The following is a 20,869-nucleotide window of genomic DNA, read 5'->3' as shown; positions in this document are numbered from 1 at the left end:
TTCACCTTAAAGTTATGATTCTTCCCAAATTCCAAATTCTAGCCAGATGGGGTGTAGAGAAATGGCTCAGTGGTTAACAGCACTGGCTGCTCTTCCAAAGGATCCAGATTCGATTGCCAGTACCTATACAGCAGCTCACACTTGTCTGTAACTCCAGTTCCAGGGCTTCTGACACCCTCCCGCAGACATATATGCAGGCAAAACACCAACAAAACAAAATAAAAATAAATTACATATTTAAAAAAACCCACAAGAACCCAGAACTGCTCTTTCTCAGACTGCTAGTCTGACAAGAGGGAAATCCTAACATCGAAGAGATTTCAGACTCTCAAAGGGGGAAGAACTGACTTGACTAGAGAATCAGTAAGGACAAATGTATCGTACGCTAATAAGCATCAATGAAAGAAACCAAACATGGGGCAGCAAAAGACAAACTGAAAGGGTCTCTTCTGTTAGTTGGGAAGTAATCTACACCACAAGAAAACTGAACACACTGAAGAACCTTACAATTAGAAGGCCCTAGAGAAAATTCCATACCAAGAACCTTATTAAATTGAACAGCCCATTCTATCACCTGTAAAAAAAAAAAAAAAACTACTCTTATCAATGAATTGGTGGAGAGTTAGTTCCTCAAGGAAAAGTGATGGAAAAAAGAGATCGCCAACAGTGGTGGCACACACCTTCATCCCAGTACTCAGGAGGCAGACACAGGCAGATCTCTGAGCTTAAAGCCAGCCTGGTCTACAGAGGGAGTTCCAGGACAGCCAAGGCTACATAGAGAAAGCCTGTCTCAAAAAACAAAACAACAAGAAAGATCTTCTTTCACCTGGATAGCATGTATGTGAATCACCACATATTTGCCTTCTGACGAATTCAGCGACCAAAAGATTTTTCCTCTTTTTACTACAAAGCAATAAGATATAAAAAGCAAATAAATATTCCTTTGTATTTCAACTACCTGGGCTCAACTATTTTTTATTGTCTTTTAAAACATGTATGTTTCAGGGTCTGAGGGTGGTAGAGGGCTAGCACGGCGTGGGTGAGACCCTGTGCCTGATTCCCAGGCTCAAACAACAACAAACACATTCTTCAAGCATTCCTTTAAGAAGAGATTTTCAGCCAGGCAGTGGTGATGCACCCCTTTAATCCCAGCAGTGAGGCAGAGGTCAGCCTGGTCTATAAAGCAAGGATAGTCAGGACTGTTACACAGAGAAACCCTGTTTTGAAAAACAAAACAAAACAAACAACAACAAAACCAGAGTATTTTCAGCTGTGCATAGTGGTGACACATGCCTGTTGTCCTTGCACTCATGAGCCTCAGGCAGGAGAATCATAAATTTGTGGATAATGTAGGTTACAAAGAGAAACTCTAACTCAGAAACAACAAAACCACCCACTCACTGAAAACAACTTACACTCGTGTAAAAATGTGTCAGCCTGATATAGTCTTGTCTTCTTCTTGTGTGTTGTTTGCCTCATAACCTGGCCTTTTCTAGCACCTAGGCTTTAGTGGCTTCTGTCACTTTATATAATGCCAATTTCACTGTTCTTTCCGCCTCTATCGTATCACTGAGATATCAGGTTAGTCATCAACACTTCTAAGCTCTACATATGTGTAGAAATTTATTTTTACTAGGATCTGTATTACAGTAGCATGCTGTTCATAGGTGCAAAAAGTTAAATTTAAGGAATGACAAAAAGTAAAGCATTTTTTCTTTGTAAAAGCTATTTGGATTTATTGTATGAGAGAGAGAGAGCGCGCGAGAGAGCAAGAGTGTACTAGCATGAGTGAGTGCACATATACAGGAATCAAAGTGGGGCTGGAGAGATGACTCACGGCTCTTACTTATGATCCAGGTTCTGTTCCCAGCACCCACATGGCAGGCAGCTTATAAAAACTTTAACCCCAGTTTCAGGGAACCTGATGCCCTCTTCTGGCCTTTGCAAGCATTGCATGTACATGGCACACAAATGCAGATAAGACACACATAAAATCAAAAGAAGAAATCTTGTTATGTGGATGCCGGAATCTCAACGCAGGTCCTCATGACTGTGCAACAAGAACTCATCTGCTCGGTCCTCTCTCCAGGCTAGCAGACTGATTTCACTTTGTAATGTAAAAATACATATACTTTTAATTTCTGTATATGCATGTCTGTCACATGCATGCAAGTACCTGTGCAGGCCAAGAAGGACATCAGATCCCCTGGAGCTAGAGTTACAGGTGGTTGCAAGCAATCAGATTGTAGGCACAGGGACCCAAACTCAAGTTCTCTAAAAGAGCAGCAAGTGCTCTTAACTGCTCAGCCATCTCTATAGTCCTAATTTTCACAAACTGGTAAGACAATCATGGTAAGTACTGGAATTAGATTGCTTTTAAGCATATATAACTTTTACAACTATGAGGAGATTAAAACTAAGAGTAAACACTTCATTTCTGTACAATTATATCCAATAGCATTTTCTAGGATCTCATGTAGTATATGAAAAATTAAAACTATCATCATCTTATTTTGTCAAAAAAATTACAAATACCATAACACATGAAAATATGGATATGACTTTTAATGTAAAACATCAGTGCTGAGGGAAATGGGAGGAGGTGGCAGGGAAGAGACAGAAATCTTTAATAAATAAATAAACGTAAAAAAATTAAAATAAAATAAAAAGAAAATATCAGTGCTATATTAAAAACCTAAAATCTTCATGAAGAATATTAATAATACCATATCAATATGGGCAATATAGCAAATGATTTTGTTTGGTATTTTGGTTAACATAACTTGTTTCCAGGAAGTGGAGTAGTACAGGTTTGGTTAGATATAAAAAACAAACCTACACAGTATTATCTTCTAATTTGCATTCTTTTGCAGATTTTATAGTAATGTCAGTACCTCAGTTTGAGGCTCTCAGAGAGTCTTTCAGCTTCTTCAACAGCTTTTTTGATGTTTGCAGGTCCGAGTATTGAATGATAGTAATCCTAGAAGTATAAAAATCATTCCCCAGTTAGTATGGAGCACTCCTGCAGCAGCGGTGCAGTGTAAAACACTAAAATCAAGGTCCTATAGAAAAGGAAGGTCACACGAAAGCAGAAATATATCAATATGTAAAAACCCACTATGCAATACATTGAAAGCATTCATAAGAAGCCATTCAGTGTAAACACTATTCCTATTGCTTATACATAAATGCTAAGGAGAGTTTTTGAGAGCAAAGCAGATTTTCTTCTTACAAATACACATTACACTAAGTTCCTTTCCTCCAGTCTCAAAGGAATAAAGCAGATTATGCAAAGATGTAAAGGGTGGGATTTATTTATTAAGATTTGCCAGGACAGGGCTCAGTTTGTATTCCAGGCTGGCTTAGAATTTAAGATCCTCATCCTCCCTCTCCCTTCCTCTCTCTCTCACCTCTCTCTCCCCCTCCTCTCTGTCTGTCTGCCCTTCTTCTGGAGAGGTAGTTTCTGCCTCTATCTCTCCTCCCCTCTTTCCCCTTCTCCCCTTCCCTTTCCCCTCCATAACCCCCTAAATAAACCCTATACCTAAACTTGCAAAAAAAAAAAATTTAAGATCCTCATCCTTGACTCCAAAGAGATAGAATTATGGGGGTGTTCCTCTATGAGAGGCCTTTTTATTTATATTAAACGAAAGCATTTTTGGCTACTTGGCACCCAAAACAAGTTTTATACTTGAGGAAATCATAAATTTCTAAAATCAAGTAACAAAAAATAATGGCATAATTTAACTAAAAAAAGGGGGGGGGTGGATGTGGAAGTTACTAACAAGCAGAATTGAAGTTTGTTTTTTCTTTTAAATAACTACTTCAAAAGGTTACTCATTGTGGTCAGTGAAATTTTCCACCCAAGGCTTTTTGGATCTAATTCACTACATACCACTGAGACTTTGTAAATGGAACCTATTAGCAGAGTTCACCACCAACAGTAATAATAATAAAAACAAGAGAGAGAGAGAGAGAGAGAGAGAGAGAGAAAGGCAGTGAGAAAGACTGTGAAGATAAAGGATTCATCTTCGGTAATGAAGTGGTCAAGAGTGGCGATGGCAAAGAAAATCCATTGTAACAGTTATCACTATCTACGCATCTGTTTAAACCAAAAGAAATCATATTTTGATTGTTTCTATTGCCTAACTATGTCAGAAAAGCTCTTTACCAAATAATACCAATAAAAATGTAGTTTATTCAAAACTGAACCACCTGAACTACAAGCGCAATATGTTTTTAAAAGTATAATGCAGAGCCGGGCGGTGGTGGCGCATGCCTTTAATCTCAGCACTCGGGAGGCAGAGGCAGGCGGATCTCTGTGAGTTCGAGACCAGCCTGGTCTACAAGAGCTAGTTTCAGGACAGGCTCCAAAACCACAGAGAAACCCTGTCCCGAAAAACAAAAACAAAAAACAAAACAAAAAAAAGTATAATGCAGAACTTTGCATGCAAAAGGACGGAAATAGAAAACACTATCCTGAGTAAGGTAAGCCAGACTCAAAAAAGAGGAACATGGGATGTACTCACTCATATTTGGTTTCTAGCCATAAATAAAGGACATTGAGCCTATAATTCATGATCCTAGAGAAGCTAAATAAGAAGGTGAACCCAAGCCGGGCGATGGTGGCGCACGCCTTTAATCCCAGCACTCGGGAGGCAGAGGTAGGCGGATCTCTGTGAGTTCGAGACCAGCCTGGTCTACAGAGCTAGTTCCAGGACAGGCTCCAAAGCCACAGAGAAACCCTGTCTCGAAAAACCAAAAAAAAAAAAAAAAAAAAAAAAAAAAAAAAAAAAAAAAAAAAGAAGGTGAACCCAAAGAAAAACATATAGGCATCCTCCTGGATATTAACCTTCATCAGGCGATGAAAGGATACAGAGACAGAGTCCCACATTGGAGCACCGGACAGAAATCCCAAGGTCCAAATCAGGAGCAGAAGGAGAGAGAGCACGAGCAAGGAACTCAGGACCACGAGGGGTGCACCCACACACTGAGACAATGGGGATGTTCTATCAGGAACTCACCAAGGCCAGCTGGCCTGGGTCTGAAAAAACCTGGGATAAAACTGGACTCACTGAACATAGCGGACAATGAGGACTACTGAGAACTCAAGAACAATGGCAATGGGTTTTTGATCCTACTGCACATACTGGCTTTGTGGGAGCCTAGGCAGTTTGGATGCTCACCTAACTAGACCTGGAAGGAGGTGGGGGGTCCTTGGACTTTCCACAGGGCAGGGAACACTGATTGCTCTTCGGGCTGACGAGGGAGGGGGACTTGATTGGGGGAGGGGGAGGGAAATGGGAAGCGGTGGCGGGGAGGAGGCAGAAATCTTTAATAAATAAATAAATACATAAATTTTAAAAAAGTATAATGCAATCATCATTGCAAACTTATTACAAAAGTAAAACACAAAGTAAAAAAAAAGTTTTCATTTGTTTTAATTTCATGAACTCAATTAGAAAGGTAGTCTGAGAGCTTGCTTTATCTTAAATGCCAAAATAACATGCTGTGTTTGGGCATGTCTATTACAAACTATGAGGCAACGGTCCTTTAATATTAGTGAGGTTTCCTAGAGACTCAGCAGCATAGATATTGTCAATAACATGACAATTGGCAGAATAGAGAGGTAACATCTGATTCCTACTCGACTAAAAATTCTTCGCAGGTTTACCAGTACAACTGTCCTATTCCTATCTAAAAATTTCCAGATTCCTTATCTAAAAAGGTTAGCCAGGAGTGCCTCAGCACTCCTGAGGCAAAAGCAGGTGAATCTCTGAGTTGATTGTTAGAGGATTATCAGCAATGCTGCTAATTTTTAAATTCACTGCAGATTTTTAAATATAACTCTAGTTTCATGAGAATTTACTATGCCAGTATTTCACTCCTTCTCTTCCTTCTCAGACAACCCTGACATCATTATTCAGGATTTGAGTGGGTTTCAGTTAAATCACTGTGCCCTCTCTTTGACATTAACAACTGTTACTTACAACTTAACACTTTGCAATACAAAATAAGAGGGAAAACACCCAATTCTGAAGGAATTCAGTTACATATTCTGTCCCTACCCAATTTAAGTAGTTGAAACTATAAAATATCTAAGTACCTCACATACTTAAAGAGTATACGAGAAAGGTTAGGGTAAATGAAATACAACAAAAACAGTTCTAAGACAGGAAAGATGAGGTACTCTAGACAGAGCAAGCAAACAAGGAGCCAAGTAACTGTAATATTCCACAGAACAGCCTGAGTTAGCTGACCCTTGCAGGTAGCTTCCTAACCTGACTTCACAAACTCAGCGACACCATGGAAATGGAAAGAGCTCCTGTCAATCAAAATGACTTCCAATCTATTCAGAGAGGAGAAGCAGATAGTCAAAAAGGTAATTCCAATCTTGCCAGAGGAAAAGCACTACTAAGTTCTAAAAATAAAGCAAAAGCCAAACATACATAAAATCAGTCCAGTACTAGGCCAATCAGCAGACAGTGGCTACCAAAGCTAACAATCCTCAAGCCTTCCAAGTATTTACTCTACAAAGTACCAGATCTGGGGTGTGCGTGGGGAGTGTGCAACACCCCACCCCACAGAGCTCACATGGAAGGCAGAACAACCTGTGAGAATCAGTTCTCTTCTACCCTGTGGGTCCAAGGAATTGAATCAGGTCACTGGGCTTTCTATGTGGTAACAAGGTCATTTCTAAGTTGGGAGCACAAATACAGCATTCTTCCTGTTGTTTAACACCACCTGAATATTATTTAGCCTATTTCTAGGCCAACTGAAATACAACCATCTTTTCTCTCCACACCAATCCCAGTTGTCAGTTTCTGTCTATACCATGACTGCCCACCCTTTCTACTCATGACTTCAGCCAAGTGACAGATTAGTAGCTGCTAAACACATTAAAAACCAAAAGGAAAACATGAAGAGACACTGAAGTCTTGCTCTTAATTCTAAAACCATATCTAATACGGCCCCAATGCCAGTCAGACAAATAAAAAGGCTAGCACATAACAAATAATTAAGTATTTGACCTGAAAGCACAACAGAAAACATATTCTTATTTATTTTTATTTTCATTTGTGTGTGTGTTGTGTGAGTGTATGCCACATGTGTGCAGGGGCCCAAGGAGGACCGAATAGGGCACTGGACACCCCGGAGCTAGAGTCAGAAGCAATTGTAAGTCATCTGAAATGAGTGCTGGAAACCAAACTTGGGTCTTTTGAACAGCACTCTTAACCACTGAGCCATGTCTCCAGTCCCTCTATTTTATTTACTGATATAGGATCACGCTGGCCTGGAATTCTTGGGCTCACATGAGACTATAGGCATGAGTCACTGCACTCAGTATCACTTTCCTTACTTAGTGCATGAATAAAGTCAAACCTTCCCTCTGATCTAGCAGTAACTTATTACAACAAAAAGTGAACAATCAGCTTATATACTGCTATATACACATGCTGATCCAAGCCAAGTGTATGTATGCACACACTTACAAAGAGACTATGTTTTTGCTTTGCTTTTCCCAGCCACAAGGGAGTTTAGAACTGTCAAGGCATCATGTGATCTAAATCCATTGTCATGTTGAAGACAGAGCTTCTGCTTAGCGATACCAAGCCCAGGATTGCCAGTACCAGGAGAGAGGCGAGGAGGAATAGTTGGTTAAAACTTTTAGAGAAAATCAATAGTTCTATTACACAAAAATAATAAATAAGAATGCAAAAAAGGTACCTGCTGTTGCTTGAAATCAGGTCTTTTTTTGATAAGATTATAAACTGCCACATATTTCATATAAAGCACATAGGCCCTTTCCTCATCACGATCTAGTCTGCATTCTTCTGCTGCCTTGAAGATCTTCTGAGCGCTGTGGACGTAACTTAAAAGTTGAAAGAAAATTTAAAATACTTGCTACTGGAGGGAAAATACAAATCTATATAAACTCTGCAGGTGACCATAAGATAACTGTCATGATTTAGGCAGTTTACTTCACACACCTCCTTTCATACCTTCCCTTTGAGATTAGACTAGTCTTAAGATATAAACCATAGACAGCTAGAAAGGAATGACTGGCCATCTTAGGTTTAACCTTTAGGATGTTCCTGCCCTTTGTTTTTGAGAAAGTTTAAAGGTGGCTTGTAACAAGAGTTAAACAAAATTACTTTCCTTGTTAGACCACATTTACCAATTTACCTCAAGAAGTAAGACAATCTTTCCCCATTTCTCCCCTTTAAAAGGTATTTTTTTAAGCCATTCTGTTACTGGTAATATTAAGAAACAATGGTGTACTCTCAGGTCTTCTCTCCTTACTTTTATTTATGTTTTCACCCTCAACTGTCAGCACTGATGTTTTGTTTCTTCCCATTTATTTCCTTGATAAAATGACTCATTAAAATACCCCTGTGGGGCTGGAGAGATGGCTCAGTGGTTAAGAGCATTGCCTGCTCTTCCAAAGGTCCTGAGTTCAATTCCCAGCAACCACATGGTGGCTCACAACCATCTGTAAAGAGGTCTGGCGCCCTCTTCTGGCCTTCAGGCATACAGACAGAATATTGTATACATAATAAATAAATAATTAAAAAAAAAAAAACATTAAAATACCCCTGTGCCTACAGACCAGGGGCCTTGAATAAGACCAACGTTTCTTTTTGATAAATGACTACATGTGAAAATATATGGAAAAAGGGTTTACTGTATGAGTCAGTGTGTCACAGTGCAGCTCCCATGACGAGAGTTTCCCCTTCTTCCATTTTTCCCTTTTTCTCTTAAATTTTGTTTTATTTTGAGGTAGGCCAGAAGATGGGTGGGATCAGGAGGCATGATGTGAAAGATGCAAATAAATAAATAAAATGCCTTTGTGCTTACACAGGTCTCTTTAACTTTGTCTTCATTGGTTCATTTGGGATCATGTGTCCTGTTTATCTCCAATCCCTTTAAGAACTATTCTCGCCAGGCGATGGTGGCGCACGCCTTTAATCCCAGCACTTGGGAGGCAGAGGCAGGCGGATCTCTGTGAGTTCGAGACCAGCCTGGTCTACAAGAGCTAGTTCCAGGACAGGCTCCAAAGCCACAGAGAAACCCTGTCTCGAAATACCAAAAAAAAGAAAAAGAAAAAAAAGAAAAAGGAACTAGTTTCCTAAGTCTGGGGAATGTGGCAGCTAGATCTACCTTTCTTTCTAAAACTTGATTTCCATCTAAATAATAATGTAATTACATAGTAATCTCTAAATCTTTTACTGGAGAAAATAAATTTGAACAAAAAGGTTTTTTTGTTTTTTGCTGTTCTCTGTTCCTTAACTACTAGAGTCAACAATTTTAACGATAACCTATTTTTAGCAGATTTATATATCCAGCAAGTATCAGAATCAGTTGATCCCTTGACCATGAAAATTTGGAACCTTTCTTGGAATGGCGCATTTTCTACCTGTGCCTTAGATGGCACACATACCCAGGGAAATAAAATCACATAAGATAAATCGGTAAGTTGAAGACTGTATCACATTGGCACAAAATAAAACTTACAGAATACTAATGTTTCTATCTTATCTATTGTTGTGATGAGACACTATGACCACAGCAATTCAGGGAGGAAAGGGTTTATGTCCCTAGTCAGTCCATAGAGGGAAGCCAAGCAGGCAGTCAAACCTGTGGAGAACTGGGGCAGGAGCTGGTGAAGGGGTACAGAGTGCTGCTTACAGACTTGCTCCTTCCTCATGGCTTGCTCAACCTGCGTTCTTAAAGAACCCTGGACCACCAGCTCAGGAGTGTCCCAACCTCAGTGGGCTGGGCCTCTCCCAAAAATCACTAATTAAGAAAATGGCCTATGGGCTTGCCTTCCTACAGCCTGATCTTATGCAGGCATTTTTTTTCACTTAGGGTCACTCCCTTCAGATGACTTTAGTTTGTATCAAGCTGCCATAAAAACAGCCAGGATAACTACACAAAAAAGAAGTCACAGCCCCTCTTTTAGTCAGAGGAAGACTACACCAGCATTCTAACTTACAAGTGGACCACACACGAGTAAAGGCAATCTTTAATTAAAAGTTAGACTGTTTTATGGGAAGAAAATAGCTTGTGGCAAAATGGCTTTAATAGAACTCTCATATTCTTTTAAACTTATTGTCTAGTATACATACTGGCCAGGAAGTTACATTTGAGCAATCAAACATTTATTCTGCTAACACAAATTTAAGAACATCTCTGGAGCTATTTTACTCTTGTGATCATCTTAATTGGCTATTCATTAAATCTAAATAATAAGGAAATGAAGTAAAATCAATGCTTTAACCAAACTTGCAAAGTGCACACACTTCTTGGTGCTGGTTTTCTCAGGTTTAACTTCTGTCTTCTTATTGAGGTCTTTTAGTGAAGAACTGAGGTAGAGTTCTTTAGGAACGGAAGCTACAGCAGGCATGATGAGTGATGCTCGCTCTTCCACTTCAACAATGGATGGTGTAGTTCATGAAAAGCAGTTCTTTCCTAAAGCAAAGCAAACAATTCCACTCATTATCCTCATTAGAGAAAAGATAAGTGTTAAAAAAATGAAACTTTTAACATTTGCTCAGCAGCAAAGTGACTGCTTGACATGTAAGGCTCTGGACTGCTTAGCAACACACACCTACACCCATCCCACCTGCACCAAACAAAACATTACTAGAGTGTCAGGCATGGTCCAGCAATTGAGAGCTGAGGTAAGATTATGAGTTTATTACCAATTTGTGAGACTCTATTCAAACAAAAACAAATATCTACTACTTAACTGTATCCTTCCTCATTTTAAATTATCTTGAATATCTATTTTGAGAATGCAATATATATACACATAATAAACATACATAAAAATATATATAAACACACACAAACATACAAAATCTATGGTATAAGCAAGATTTATTTTCAAATATTCATTAACTAAATGGATTATTGTGCCATTTTGCCATCAGTATCAAAATATCTATTAAAAAGAACAGAACAGTAAGAGCTTTTATATTTTTGTCTGTTAAAACTACATTTGATACATATTACAAGTAGAATTTTCAACTTGAAATATTTCTTTTCTTCTTGATATCAGTTTATAAAAAGAAAAGTTGGGGGCTGGAGAGATGGCTCAGAGGTTAAGAGCATTGCCTGCTCTTCCAAAGGTCCTGAGTTCAATTCCCAGCAACCACATGGTGGCTCACAACCATCTGTGATGAGGTCTGGTGCCCTCTTCTGGCCTTCACGCATACACACAGACAGAATATTGTATACATAATAAATCAATAAATATTAAAAAAAAAAAAAAGAAAAGTTTTAGGCAGAACCAGGTTTATATGGAGCTGGGAACAAAAACAACATATTTCTGCTCCTACCAAACACTTCTCTTACACTTCGGTTTACTCTGAGTCTTTGATTTTGTGACATTCTTTGTTTCCAGATATGCTGTGTCAAACTGTGACAAGAAAAAACATGGAGTAAAAAATCGAAAGTGTAAAGAATGGCAAGGTATATACAATTAAATTGTGTGTGTGAATATTCACCAAGACCTAGAGATGGAGCAGATCAAAGCATCCAAGGTAAAAGGTCTTGGTAAGATCCTAAGTGTAGCCAGGCAGTGGTGGCACCCACCTTTAATCCCATCACTTGGGAGGCAGAAGCAGGTAGATCTCTGTGAGTTCAAGGCCAGCCTGGTTTTAAGAGCTAGTTCCAGGATAGGCCCCAAAGCTACATAGAAACCCTCTCAAAAACAAAACAAAAAACAAGAAGAAAAAAGATCCTAGGTGTCACCACATGAAAATGTCGGTGACCTGATTAACTTCATATATGGCTTTCTGTAATGCAGAACTAATTACAATCTGAATTAAAGCCTACATTAATACATTTAACTGCAACATTAATTTTTCCCATCATCTCTCTCTGCTCTCTAAATGATTCTATCAATTCAATTTAATTACATGAATGGAGATCAACAAGCACCTAATCCTAAAAGACTGAATAACAGGGAGCTAGAGAAAAGGCTCAGAAACTAAGTACTCCCTGACTGCTCTTCTAGAAGACCAGTGTTCAATTCGAGCACCAACATGGTGGCTCACAACCATCTGTAACTCCAATTCCAGAGATCCAACACCCAAGTGTTGTGTAGATATACAAGCAGGAAAAACAGCCATACACATAAAATAAAAATTTAAATTTTACTTTGTTTTGTTTGTTTTCCAAGACAGGGTTTCTCTGTGTAACCCTGGCTGTCCTGAAACTCATTTTGTAGACTAGGCTGACTTCAAACCCTGAGATCTGCCTGCCTCTGCCTCTAGAGTGCTGAGGTTAAAGGTATTTGCCACCACTGCCTGGCTTAAAAAAGAAAAAAAAATTTAAAGGTTAAGTTACAATTTAAGAGAATGGTTTTAGCTGGGTGGTGGTGGTGCACCTTTAATCCCAGCATTCAGGAGGCAGAGAAAGCAAATCTCTGCGAGTTCAAGGCCAGTCTGGTCTACAGAAGGAGTTCCAGGACAGCCAAGGCTACACTGAGAAACCTGTCTTAAAATGAGACTTAAAATGAGAGAGAGAGAGAAAGAGAGAGAATATGAATGGTCTTAGTTCACTTACATGAAACTCCAAAAGCACTCCAATTTTCTTTTTTTTTTTTTTTTTTTTTTTTTTTGGTTTTTCGAGACAGGGTTTCTCTGTAGCTTTGGACCTGTCCTGGAACTAGCTCTTGTAGACCAGGCTGGTCTCGAACTCACAGAGATCTGCCTGCCTCTGCCTCCCGAGTGCTGGGATTAAAGGCGTGCGCCACCACTGCCCGGCCTCCAATTTTCTTTAATTCTAGTCATTCCTGTATAACACACTAATTCTTTAGATTTATCCCTTCCAATTCTATGTTAGTACTACATTCTTAGTCACCAAATTATTTTTCTCTACAAGCTATGTTTTTGCCATTTTCAGTTTTTTCTATCTATACAGGCTCCCTACAGTTATAAAGACATGCTGAACTAAACAGTAATTGATAACTTGAGATGCCTTTAATCATTCTGTACATTTTACCTATTTTGAATCCTGTGTATAAAGATATAATAATGGTGAGAAATAGTGTCTGTCCATACCATCACTTCCAAATGGGTCAACTGACATTGAATGTGTCCTTCTACTGAGGTATCAATTCAGTAACAACTCACTGTCAAACCAACTAAAAACATCCATTAAGTAAAGGGAATGACAGGGACCCCCCAGGATTTCGTCATTCTCGCAGTCAATATCATTATTTTAGTATAGTGTAAATCAGTAGATTTACCTCGCAAATGCAGGCTCTGTACTGTAGGCGTCAAATCGGCCCCTAAGGACAAACACTAGTTCAAACACAGAAAGTGTCAGATCCCTTGGAACTGGAATTACAGATACTGTGAACTGTCAATGGGTGCTAGGAATCGGACCTGGGTCATCTGGAAAAGCAGTCAGTACGCTTAACCACTGACCCATCTCTTTAGCCCCTAAACCTTGGATCTTTAAAAGAATGTGCAAATCATACCAGATTATAGATAATTTAAAACAGTAAGTCACTAGCTACTTTAAAGTTAAATTTAAACACACATAGATATCCTATAGTTTAAATGTCATGCCTTTAAAAGCTGAAGGATTAAAATCAGATATTTCCACAGAAGGCTCGAAAACTAATGGGAAACAAAACTGTAAACCGTAGAAACAAAAATAGTAGATAGTGTTACAAATAAATACATTGAGGAGGAAAACAATCACTAAAGGGAATTAGAAGTAATCAGAAGAGAAAGAATCTATGTATGCTCTTTGGCGGAGATGAGGAACAGCAGGATGGCAAGGTCAAGAAAACAAGCACCCCTCTAGGAATCCGCTGCCAGAGAGAGTATGTGGAACCACAAAACAGTCTCCACAACGATCCTAAAGTGTCATGAAAGGCACCTAAGTATTTACCTTTTTCTCTAAAGGTAATGACAGTGTCACAGCAGGGCTCTGAAAAAAGTTATGTAGTCCCAACAAATAAGAGCAAAGATGGGCTTTCAGACTGAAGAGAGAAAATCTTAGTTGTCTACTGTATGATTTGTAACTACAGTTAAGAAAGGAGGATGAAGGTTAGAACTAGGGCAACAGAAACAGAATAGAGGAAGTATATACAAGAACACTGCAAAGACAATGACAAGACTTGCCAAATGATCAGACACAGCATGGAATGATGTCAATGGTTTTTGAACAAATGAGAATGTGCACATGTGCATGTGTGTGTGTGTGCATGTGTGTGTGTGTGTGTGCATGTGTGTGTGTGTGTGTGTGTGTGTGTGTGTATTTGAGACTGGGCCTTGCTATGAAGGCCAGGCTGGCCTTGAACATATAATCCAGTAAAACTCTGCTATACTTCAAAAAAGGATTATAAACTAAAGTTAACAAAGTAGCCAGATGTGGCACTTCCCTGAAATCCCAGCACCTCTGAAGCTGAGGCAGGAGAACTGAGATTCAAGCCAGCCTAAGCTAGAGAGCAAAGCAATGTCTCAAAACAAAACAAGAACTTGATGGCTCACATGACAGAAGTGCTACTCAAATGCAGTCCAAAGACCAATACCGGTTGGGGAACTACCTCTCTCTGGTCTACAGCAAAATAAGCTTGTGACAAAGGTAAACCAATTAATCATACTGACTTCTATAGTAATCAGACTTCCACTCTCAGGCAAGTTTTACATCCTGAGAAACACAGACACTAGGCAGGGCTACATATTGCAGCCATGTCTCATCACTGAAGGTAAGGTGGAACCATCAATGATTCAGACTCTGAAGAGCACTGTTCTACAGGACACAGAGAACAGGATCAGTCACAAAAGTCTAATACCAATTGCTCCACTGTATATTGATATGACTCTGGTCACTAGCAAGACTCAAGGAAAGGAAAATCCGGTTTAGCTAGAAAGAGAAAGAAAAAGCTTTAGCCAGCCCCACAGTGTCTTTTTCAATGTTGGCCCCATCCTCTTTCAGAGGCCAGCTTAAGCTTCCCTTCTGTCTCTGATGGTTCCAGTTCTTGGAGTTTACTTCTTAGTCTGAGTCCTACAGTGCTTGTTGACCATACTGCTCATTCAGTACAGTTTTTTGGCCCAAATAACAATTTGGCTGAAATGATGACAGCTGAGGTGAGAAAGGAACCATTTCAGAAGGGAAGCACCATAGAGACAGAGAGTGAGAACTTAGTATGGAAAAACAATGAAGAAAAGTAAGGCAAACTATTGAATCACTAAACAATAATCTCTGGGATCAAATGAGTCCACTGATAGTATGTTATATCCTGATATCTACTTTAATAATCTTCAGTCAACACTTAATAGTTGCTAGCTAACAGTCTGTTAGTTAAGGAAATATAGTCACAGAATGGAGGATCTGTGAAGCCACCCAGAAGAGTTTACATTTGACTTAGCAAGAAGTAGAGTCAATATTACCTCAGGATGGCCAAAATGGGTATATACAAGATGCATGTGAAAAAGACAGGAATAAGGAAAATATCCTACAAAAAAGAACAATTAGAAAGCCACTACAGGGAAGAACAAATTAGGCACACTGCTTTGGTGATTCAATGATAGTAAAAACTGAGTGTTTTCACTTGCTTACATTACCCCATTCTCCCTCTGTGAAAAGGGAAGAACACTAATTGTTATTAACTAAATAACAATAACAAGCATTCATTATGACCGTTGCACTGTGGTACACGCCTACTCAGGAGGCTGAAGCTAGAAGGGTGGTGAGCTCAAAGCTACCTCAGGTACACAAAAAAAGATCTGTCTCAAAATCAACAAGCAGACCAACAACAAAAATGTGGGGGGAAAACAAACAAAAATACTGTAATTTAAAAACTGATCATCATGATCATGAAAAGCACGTTTCAGCCTTGGCATTCTCCCATTTCAGACCAGAATGAACTTTCTTGTGGGAGCTTGCTCTACACCACGTAGCACATCTGGCAGTACCTCTAGCCTTCAAGATGTTAATAACATTCATCTTCCTTTCTCTAGCCCTGATAAACAAAATGCTCTGGACACTGCTCAGTGTTCTAGTAAGGAAAAAGCTCCCAGATGCGAACTGCCAATTTCCAGGACAATAAGTAGCTCAGCTCTGAACACGTTAGGTATATAGTAAGAGAACATTACCTACACAATGTGCCTAAACAGAAATATCATGTTAATTAAAAAATGTAGTGATAAGAGCGGCGGGGCTCCATCCCCAGCACCCCGGCCGCCTGCTAGCTTATGCCCGAAATAACAACACACAAACTGGGTTTCTCACAAACTGTATTCATTTAAACACTGCTTGGCCCATTTCTATCTAGCCTCTAGTCACTGCAATGAAGAAAGGGATAATCCTAAACAAGCAAAAGAAGAATTCTAAGGCATCTAAATAAAAGTATTAGAATGCTAAGGAAAAGTAAGGAAAGATAGAAGGAAATATCCCTAGTTTCTAAGAGGGATTATATATATTCAGGTTATAATTGATAAGTATTTAGAATATTTGATATATACAAAATACAGCTTTGTGTGTTGTATATGGGCTTGCAGTGTTGCACACACATCAGGTGCCTATAAAGTAGTTTTGAGAGTTTTTTGATTTAAAAGGTAGGAGTCAAGCTATAGGTATAACAGGTCACAGCAGGGCTTTGATATGCATATGCTATGCCCTGGGGGCTCTAGCACCAAACATATACAAACACAAAAATGTATAAGTCTATCATGTGATGGACTGATCTATCATCTTTGATTGATCTAACCAATAAAATATTTTTAAAGTAATGTACCAATTTCCTGGTACAGGCTTTTCAGAAACTGACAGCTTTCATTTCCTGCCTCTCCGGTGTATGGTCATGGACCCCAACCCACGTGATGCAAGAAGTGAAAGCCACACAAAGAGGCTGTGTATAGGCACTCCAGCTATCATTTCCGGCTACAATCAACACCAAAAACTATCCAAAAGAAAGAACAATCCTTAAGTTCAGCACAAGTTAAGCATTCTGATAACTCTAAACTCAGCTGGTTATTTTTATAACAAAATAAATGCAAGACTCCTCTTTGCTTCTTGACTGCCATGAGGGGAACAATTTCTATGACATACTCTTACCACCATGAGATCTGCTTCATCTCAGACACGAAACCAACCTTGGGCAGGAACATCTGAAACTGTGAGACAAAATAATCTTCCCTTCAAAAAGTTAGGATGCTAAGCATTTTTGACTAAAGTTTGATATAATGGCTTTATTTTACAACTGTTTTATTTACAAAGCTACCTGGATTCTATCCTATTTATATTACCAATAAACAAAAGATCATAATGATTAATAAACTACAAGTAAATAAACCAACTAGCTAATGAAAAGACATCTTTAAATATTTTTGTTATTTCTTATTCATTGTTGTCTCAAAAAATATAAGTCTATGAGCAATTATTCATTACTGACAGGTTTATATTACTACAGCAAGATCCCTGCAATTCAACTTCAAAGATGTGCTTAAAATATAGTCGAAAGATCAGGAAGATACATTTTAAGTATCTACAGTGTTATGGCATAATTAAGATATATTCTAATTATTAGTTATAATTAAGTATAATTAAAGAAGCATGACTACAGCCAATATCATCATATTGACACAGTACTCTATAGATGAGAAACTACCTACCTAAATCCAACAGGACTGACATTCAGCAGGGAGTCTTAAACAGGATGAGTTGAAATGCGGCAAAACCTATTCACAAGGCTAAGTGTCGGAGAACTTTGAAAAATAACAAAAGGGAGCCTAACAAGGAGGCAAAGGCAGGTTTACCTCTGCGAGTTCAAGGTCAGTCTGGTCGACAAAGCAACTTCCAGGGCTGGCAGGGCTGTTACAAACAAACAACCCCACACCCTGTCATTTTTAATGCAGCATGACATATAACCAACTAAGCATAGTCTATAGATTAAAAAAGAAAACCCCTGCTGGGTGTAGTGCTTGTTGCACGCTTTTATCCAACTCTCCAGGCAGAGCAAGAGGGTGTCTGTGAGTGTGAGACCAGTTTGGTTCAAATAGTAAGCCTCCGTCTAAAGGAAAAAATAATTGTGCTGAGCGGTGGTGGTGCCACACAAAGAAACCCTGCCTAGGGAAACACAAACAAACCACAACAAGAAGAAACCCAAAAACTAACAAACAAGAATTACATCCTTCTGTTAGATAGGCAACGTTCTGATCCGAACACCCAGAGCTGTTAATAAATATTAAACTTCTTAGACTCTGCAACACCTCTGTGAGTCAAGTAAATATTTCTTCAATGACTGGCTTAGTCAAGGTCACAGAGTAAACTGGAAGCAAGAACTAAACCTAGGAACGGGTCTGCAGCTTTGTGAGTTAATGAATATCACTGCAATTTGCGGTTCTGGCAATCCCCTCAGTCCACCCGAGTTGAAATTAACCTGTCGGGGCCAAAAGTCTACAATGGAAGGCACATTTTAGGAAAAGAAAACCCCCTATTTGAATATGTCTTAGGTGTGAGGAGTTTGTTTAATTCACTTCTTGTACTTCACTAAAAACATGCGTGACTAGGGCAGTTACTAGAGGAAGCTGGACAAGTGATTATAATAAGGCCTGGGATGGTAGGTGGCACAAAACCAGAAAACGGAAGCAAAAGGAAGGAGACCAAAGTCGGGTCGAGTGTCCAAGAGAAGGGAGAACTGGTCAAGGCCACTCTCTGAGACGGGCAACCGTAGGAGGGCAACGCAGACACCAGGAGTCCGGGCCCTTGCTGGACCAGCCAGTTGTCTGGGGTTGTCCCACCCCTCCGCGGACAGGGCTCGTCTCCCAGATGACCAGCAGCTGGCGGACGCCTCCCCCGAGAACAGGGGCCGGAGCCAGGACGCACTCACCGCAGCGCCCGCACTCCGCTAACGCCGGCCTCCTCGACTGACGCCCATCGCCCACCACCCGAGGGAGAACGAGCCTCCGCTCTCGGACGCAGGCCAGCGTAGCTCATCCCCTCTTCCCGATTTGCTTTGCGTGGCAACGCGTCGCGTCTCTAGACGTCACGGCAGAGGCGGGTCTTCCAGTGAGCCCCCGTAACTCCTCCCACTGTCCCGCTGGGAGGGGCAGGGGATGGCCTGCTCCGGAAGGGCGCGCGCCGAGCCGTCTGCGCAGGCGTCCGTGGGGCGGTTTGCGCCTGTGCGGGACGGAAGCGCGCGCATCTGGTGCTTCCGGGGTTCTCAAGCTTCTTATTTCCGTGTGGTAGCATGTTCGATCTGTGTCACTGCGTGTGTAGGACTTTCCCGCGGAATAAGCAAGGATATTCTAGCGCCTCTCAACTGTGTATCTTTTTTTCTCAGATCAGAAATTAGGAAAAAAAAAGACGGGAAGGGAATTGATAACCTCAAAAAGTTGGAAATGAGCATTCTCCAAATCCAAGTCTCTGGTTAACCAAAGAACTGACGTGTTCGGAAAACACATTGCTTAGACACCGTCATCATCTCCTAAAGGCCCAGCCTTTTTTTTTTTTTTCCCGAGACGGTTTCTCTGTAGCTTTGGTTCCTGTCCTGGAACTAGCTCTGTAGACCAGGCTGGCCTCGAACTCACAGAGATGCGCCCGTCTCTACCTCCCGAGTGCTGGGATTAAAGGCGGGCGCCACCACCGCACAGCTAAAGGCCCAGTTTTACAAAGCTGGGCTCTGGACATTTTGGAGAGTCTACTTATGCACTCTTGTGGAGAAAGGGTGAGTTATTCTGATTGTATATATAAAAGTTGGTGACGGTGGAGTTGTTGGCCCTGGTCATTAAATCCCTAGGGACAGTCTTACTGTTTGATGCATGGCTCATGTGGAAGCACATGTCTACTCAGTGTATAAAGTGAAGACGCTTACTAGATAGTCATTAATCATAAAGTGTAGTAAGTGTCCAGTCTCCCAACGGTGCTTCACATACAGCCTTTATGATAAATGTAAAATTTCCTTTCCATTACAATTAGATACCTGCAAAAAATAATATTCTTGTATTCCTACTTAAAAATCAATAGGTCTGGGGAGATGGCTCAGTGGGCCATGCAAACCTGAAGAACTGAGTTCAAATCCCCAGAACTCATTTAAAGCCAGACACCATAGCACCCGTGTGTAATCTCTGCACTTCTGACAAGTGAGGCGTTAGAGACAGGTGACCCCCAGAAACTAGTGGGCCACTAGATGACTCAGTGGTTAAGAGCTCTCCTGGAGGACCTTGGTTCAATTCCCAGGTAGCTCACAACTGTCTGTAACTCCAGTTCCAGGGGATCCAACACCCTCATATAAACATACATGCAGGCAAAAACACCAAATATGCATGAAATAAAAATAAAGAAATAGTTTTTCATACTTAAGGAAGAAATTGTTTTTTGAGGATGGATTTTAGGAAAAATTTTTTTTTCTGCTGAGCATCTGTGGAATTGAATAAGCAAAGAAAAACCTAGAGCTGAATTTGAGAATGAGTATTAATAACATGAAGAGGACTTTGGGCGCTCTGTAAATTGAAAGAGGCAGTAATGGGAAATGAAAGAGGCAGTAATGGGAATTGAAAGAGGAAGAGAGACATTGCGAGTCAGTGAAAAATCTCTCTGGGCCCAACAAGATGGGTGAAAGCTTTACCAGGCAAATTTGACAATCTGAGTTTGATCCCTGGAAAACACACACACACATGCATGCACGCACATGCATACACACGCTCACATACACGTGCACACACTCACACATGCACACAATGCATGCATTCACATTTGCGCACATGCATGCATGCACACACACGTGCACACCCACCCACCTGGTATCCTAAAAGTCCTCTGATCTCCATGTGCTTCCCCTACCCCAGAAACATCATTTAAAAAAAAAAAAACTCTGAAGATGAGGTTCCAGAAAGATTTTAAC

At 40.1% G+C, this 20,869-nt stretch overlaps 1 protein-coding gene across 1 annotated transcript in view; it reads right to left on the bottom strand.

The window, feature by feature from the left end:
* Usp8 (ubiquitin specific peptidase 8) overlaps nucleotides 1–18,987 on the bottom strand; it is a 49,083-nt gene extending 30,096 nt beyond the window's left edge. Inside the window, exons 1-4 of the mRNA XM_041678845.1 lie at nucleotides 18,857–18,987; nucleotides 10,302–10,470; nucleotides 7,726–7,870; nucleotides 2,895–2,980 (exon numbers count right to left, since the gene is read on the bottom strand). Coding sequence (XP_041534779.1) covers nucleotides 2,895–2,980; nucleotides 7,726–7,870; nucleotides 10,302–10,405 — 335 coding nt within the window. The 5' untranslated portion in view covers nucleotides 10,406–10,470; nucleotides 18,857–18,987. The remainder of the gene's footprint in view (nucleotides 1–2,894; nucleotides 2,981–7,725; nucleotides 7,871–10,301; nucleotides 10,471–18,856) is intronic.
* Nucleotides 18,988–20,869: the final 1,882 nt, after the last annotated feature.

This window comes from Microtus oregoni, unplaced genomic scaffold (genome assembly GCF_018167655.1).
Source record: "Microtus oregoni isolate MIOR12 unplaced genomic scaffold, Mior012 000031F_ref0000149, whole genome shotgun sequence".
In the NCBI taxonomy this organism is placed as follows: domain Eukaryota; kingdom Metazoa; phylum Chordata; class Mammalia; order Rodentia; family Cricetidae; genus Microtus; species Microtus oregoni.
Note: the sequence above shows the minus strand (reverse complement) of the source record. Positions and strands in the feature narration are given on the sequence as shown.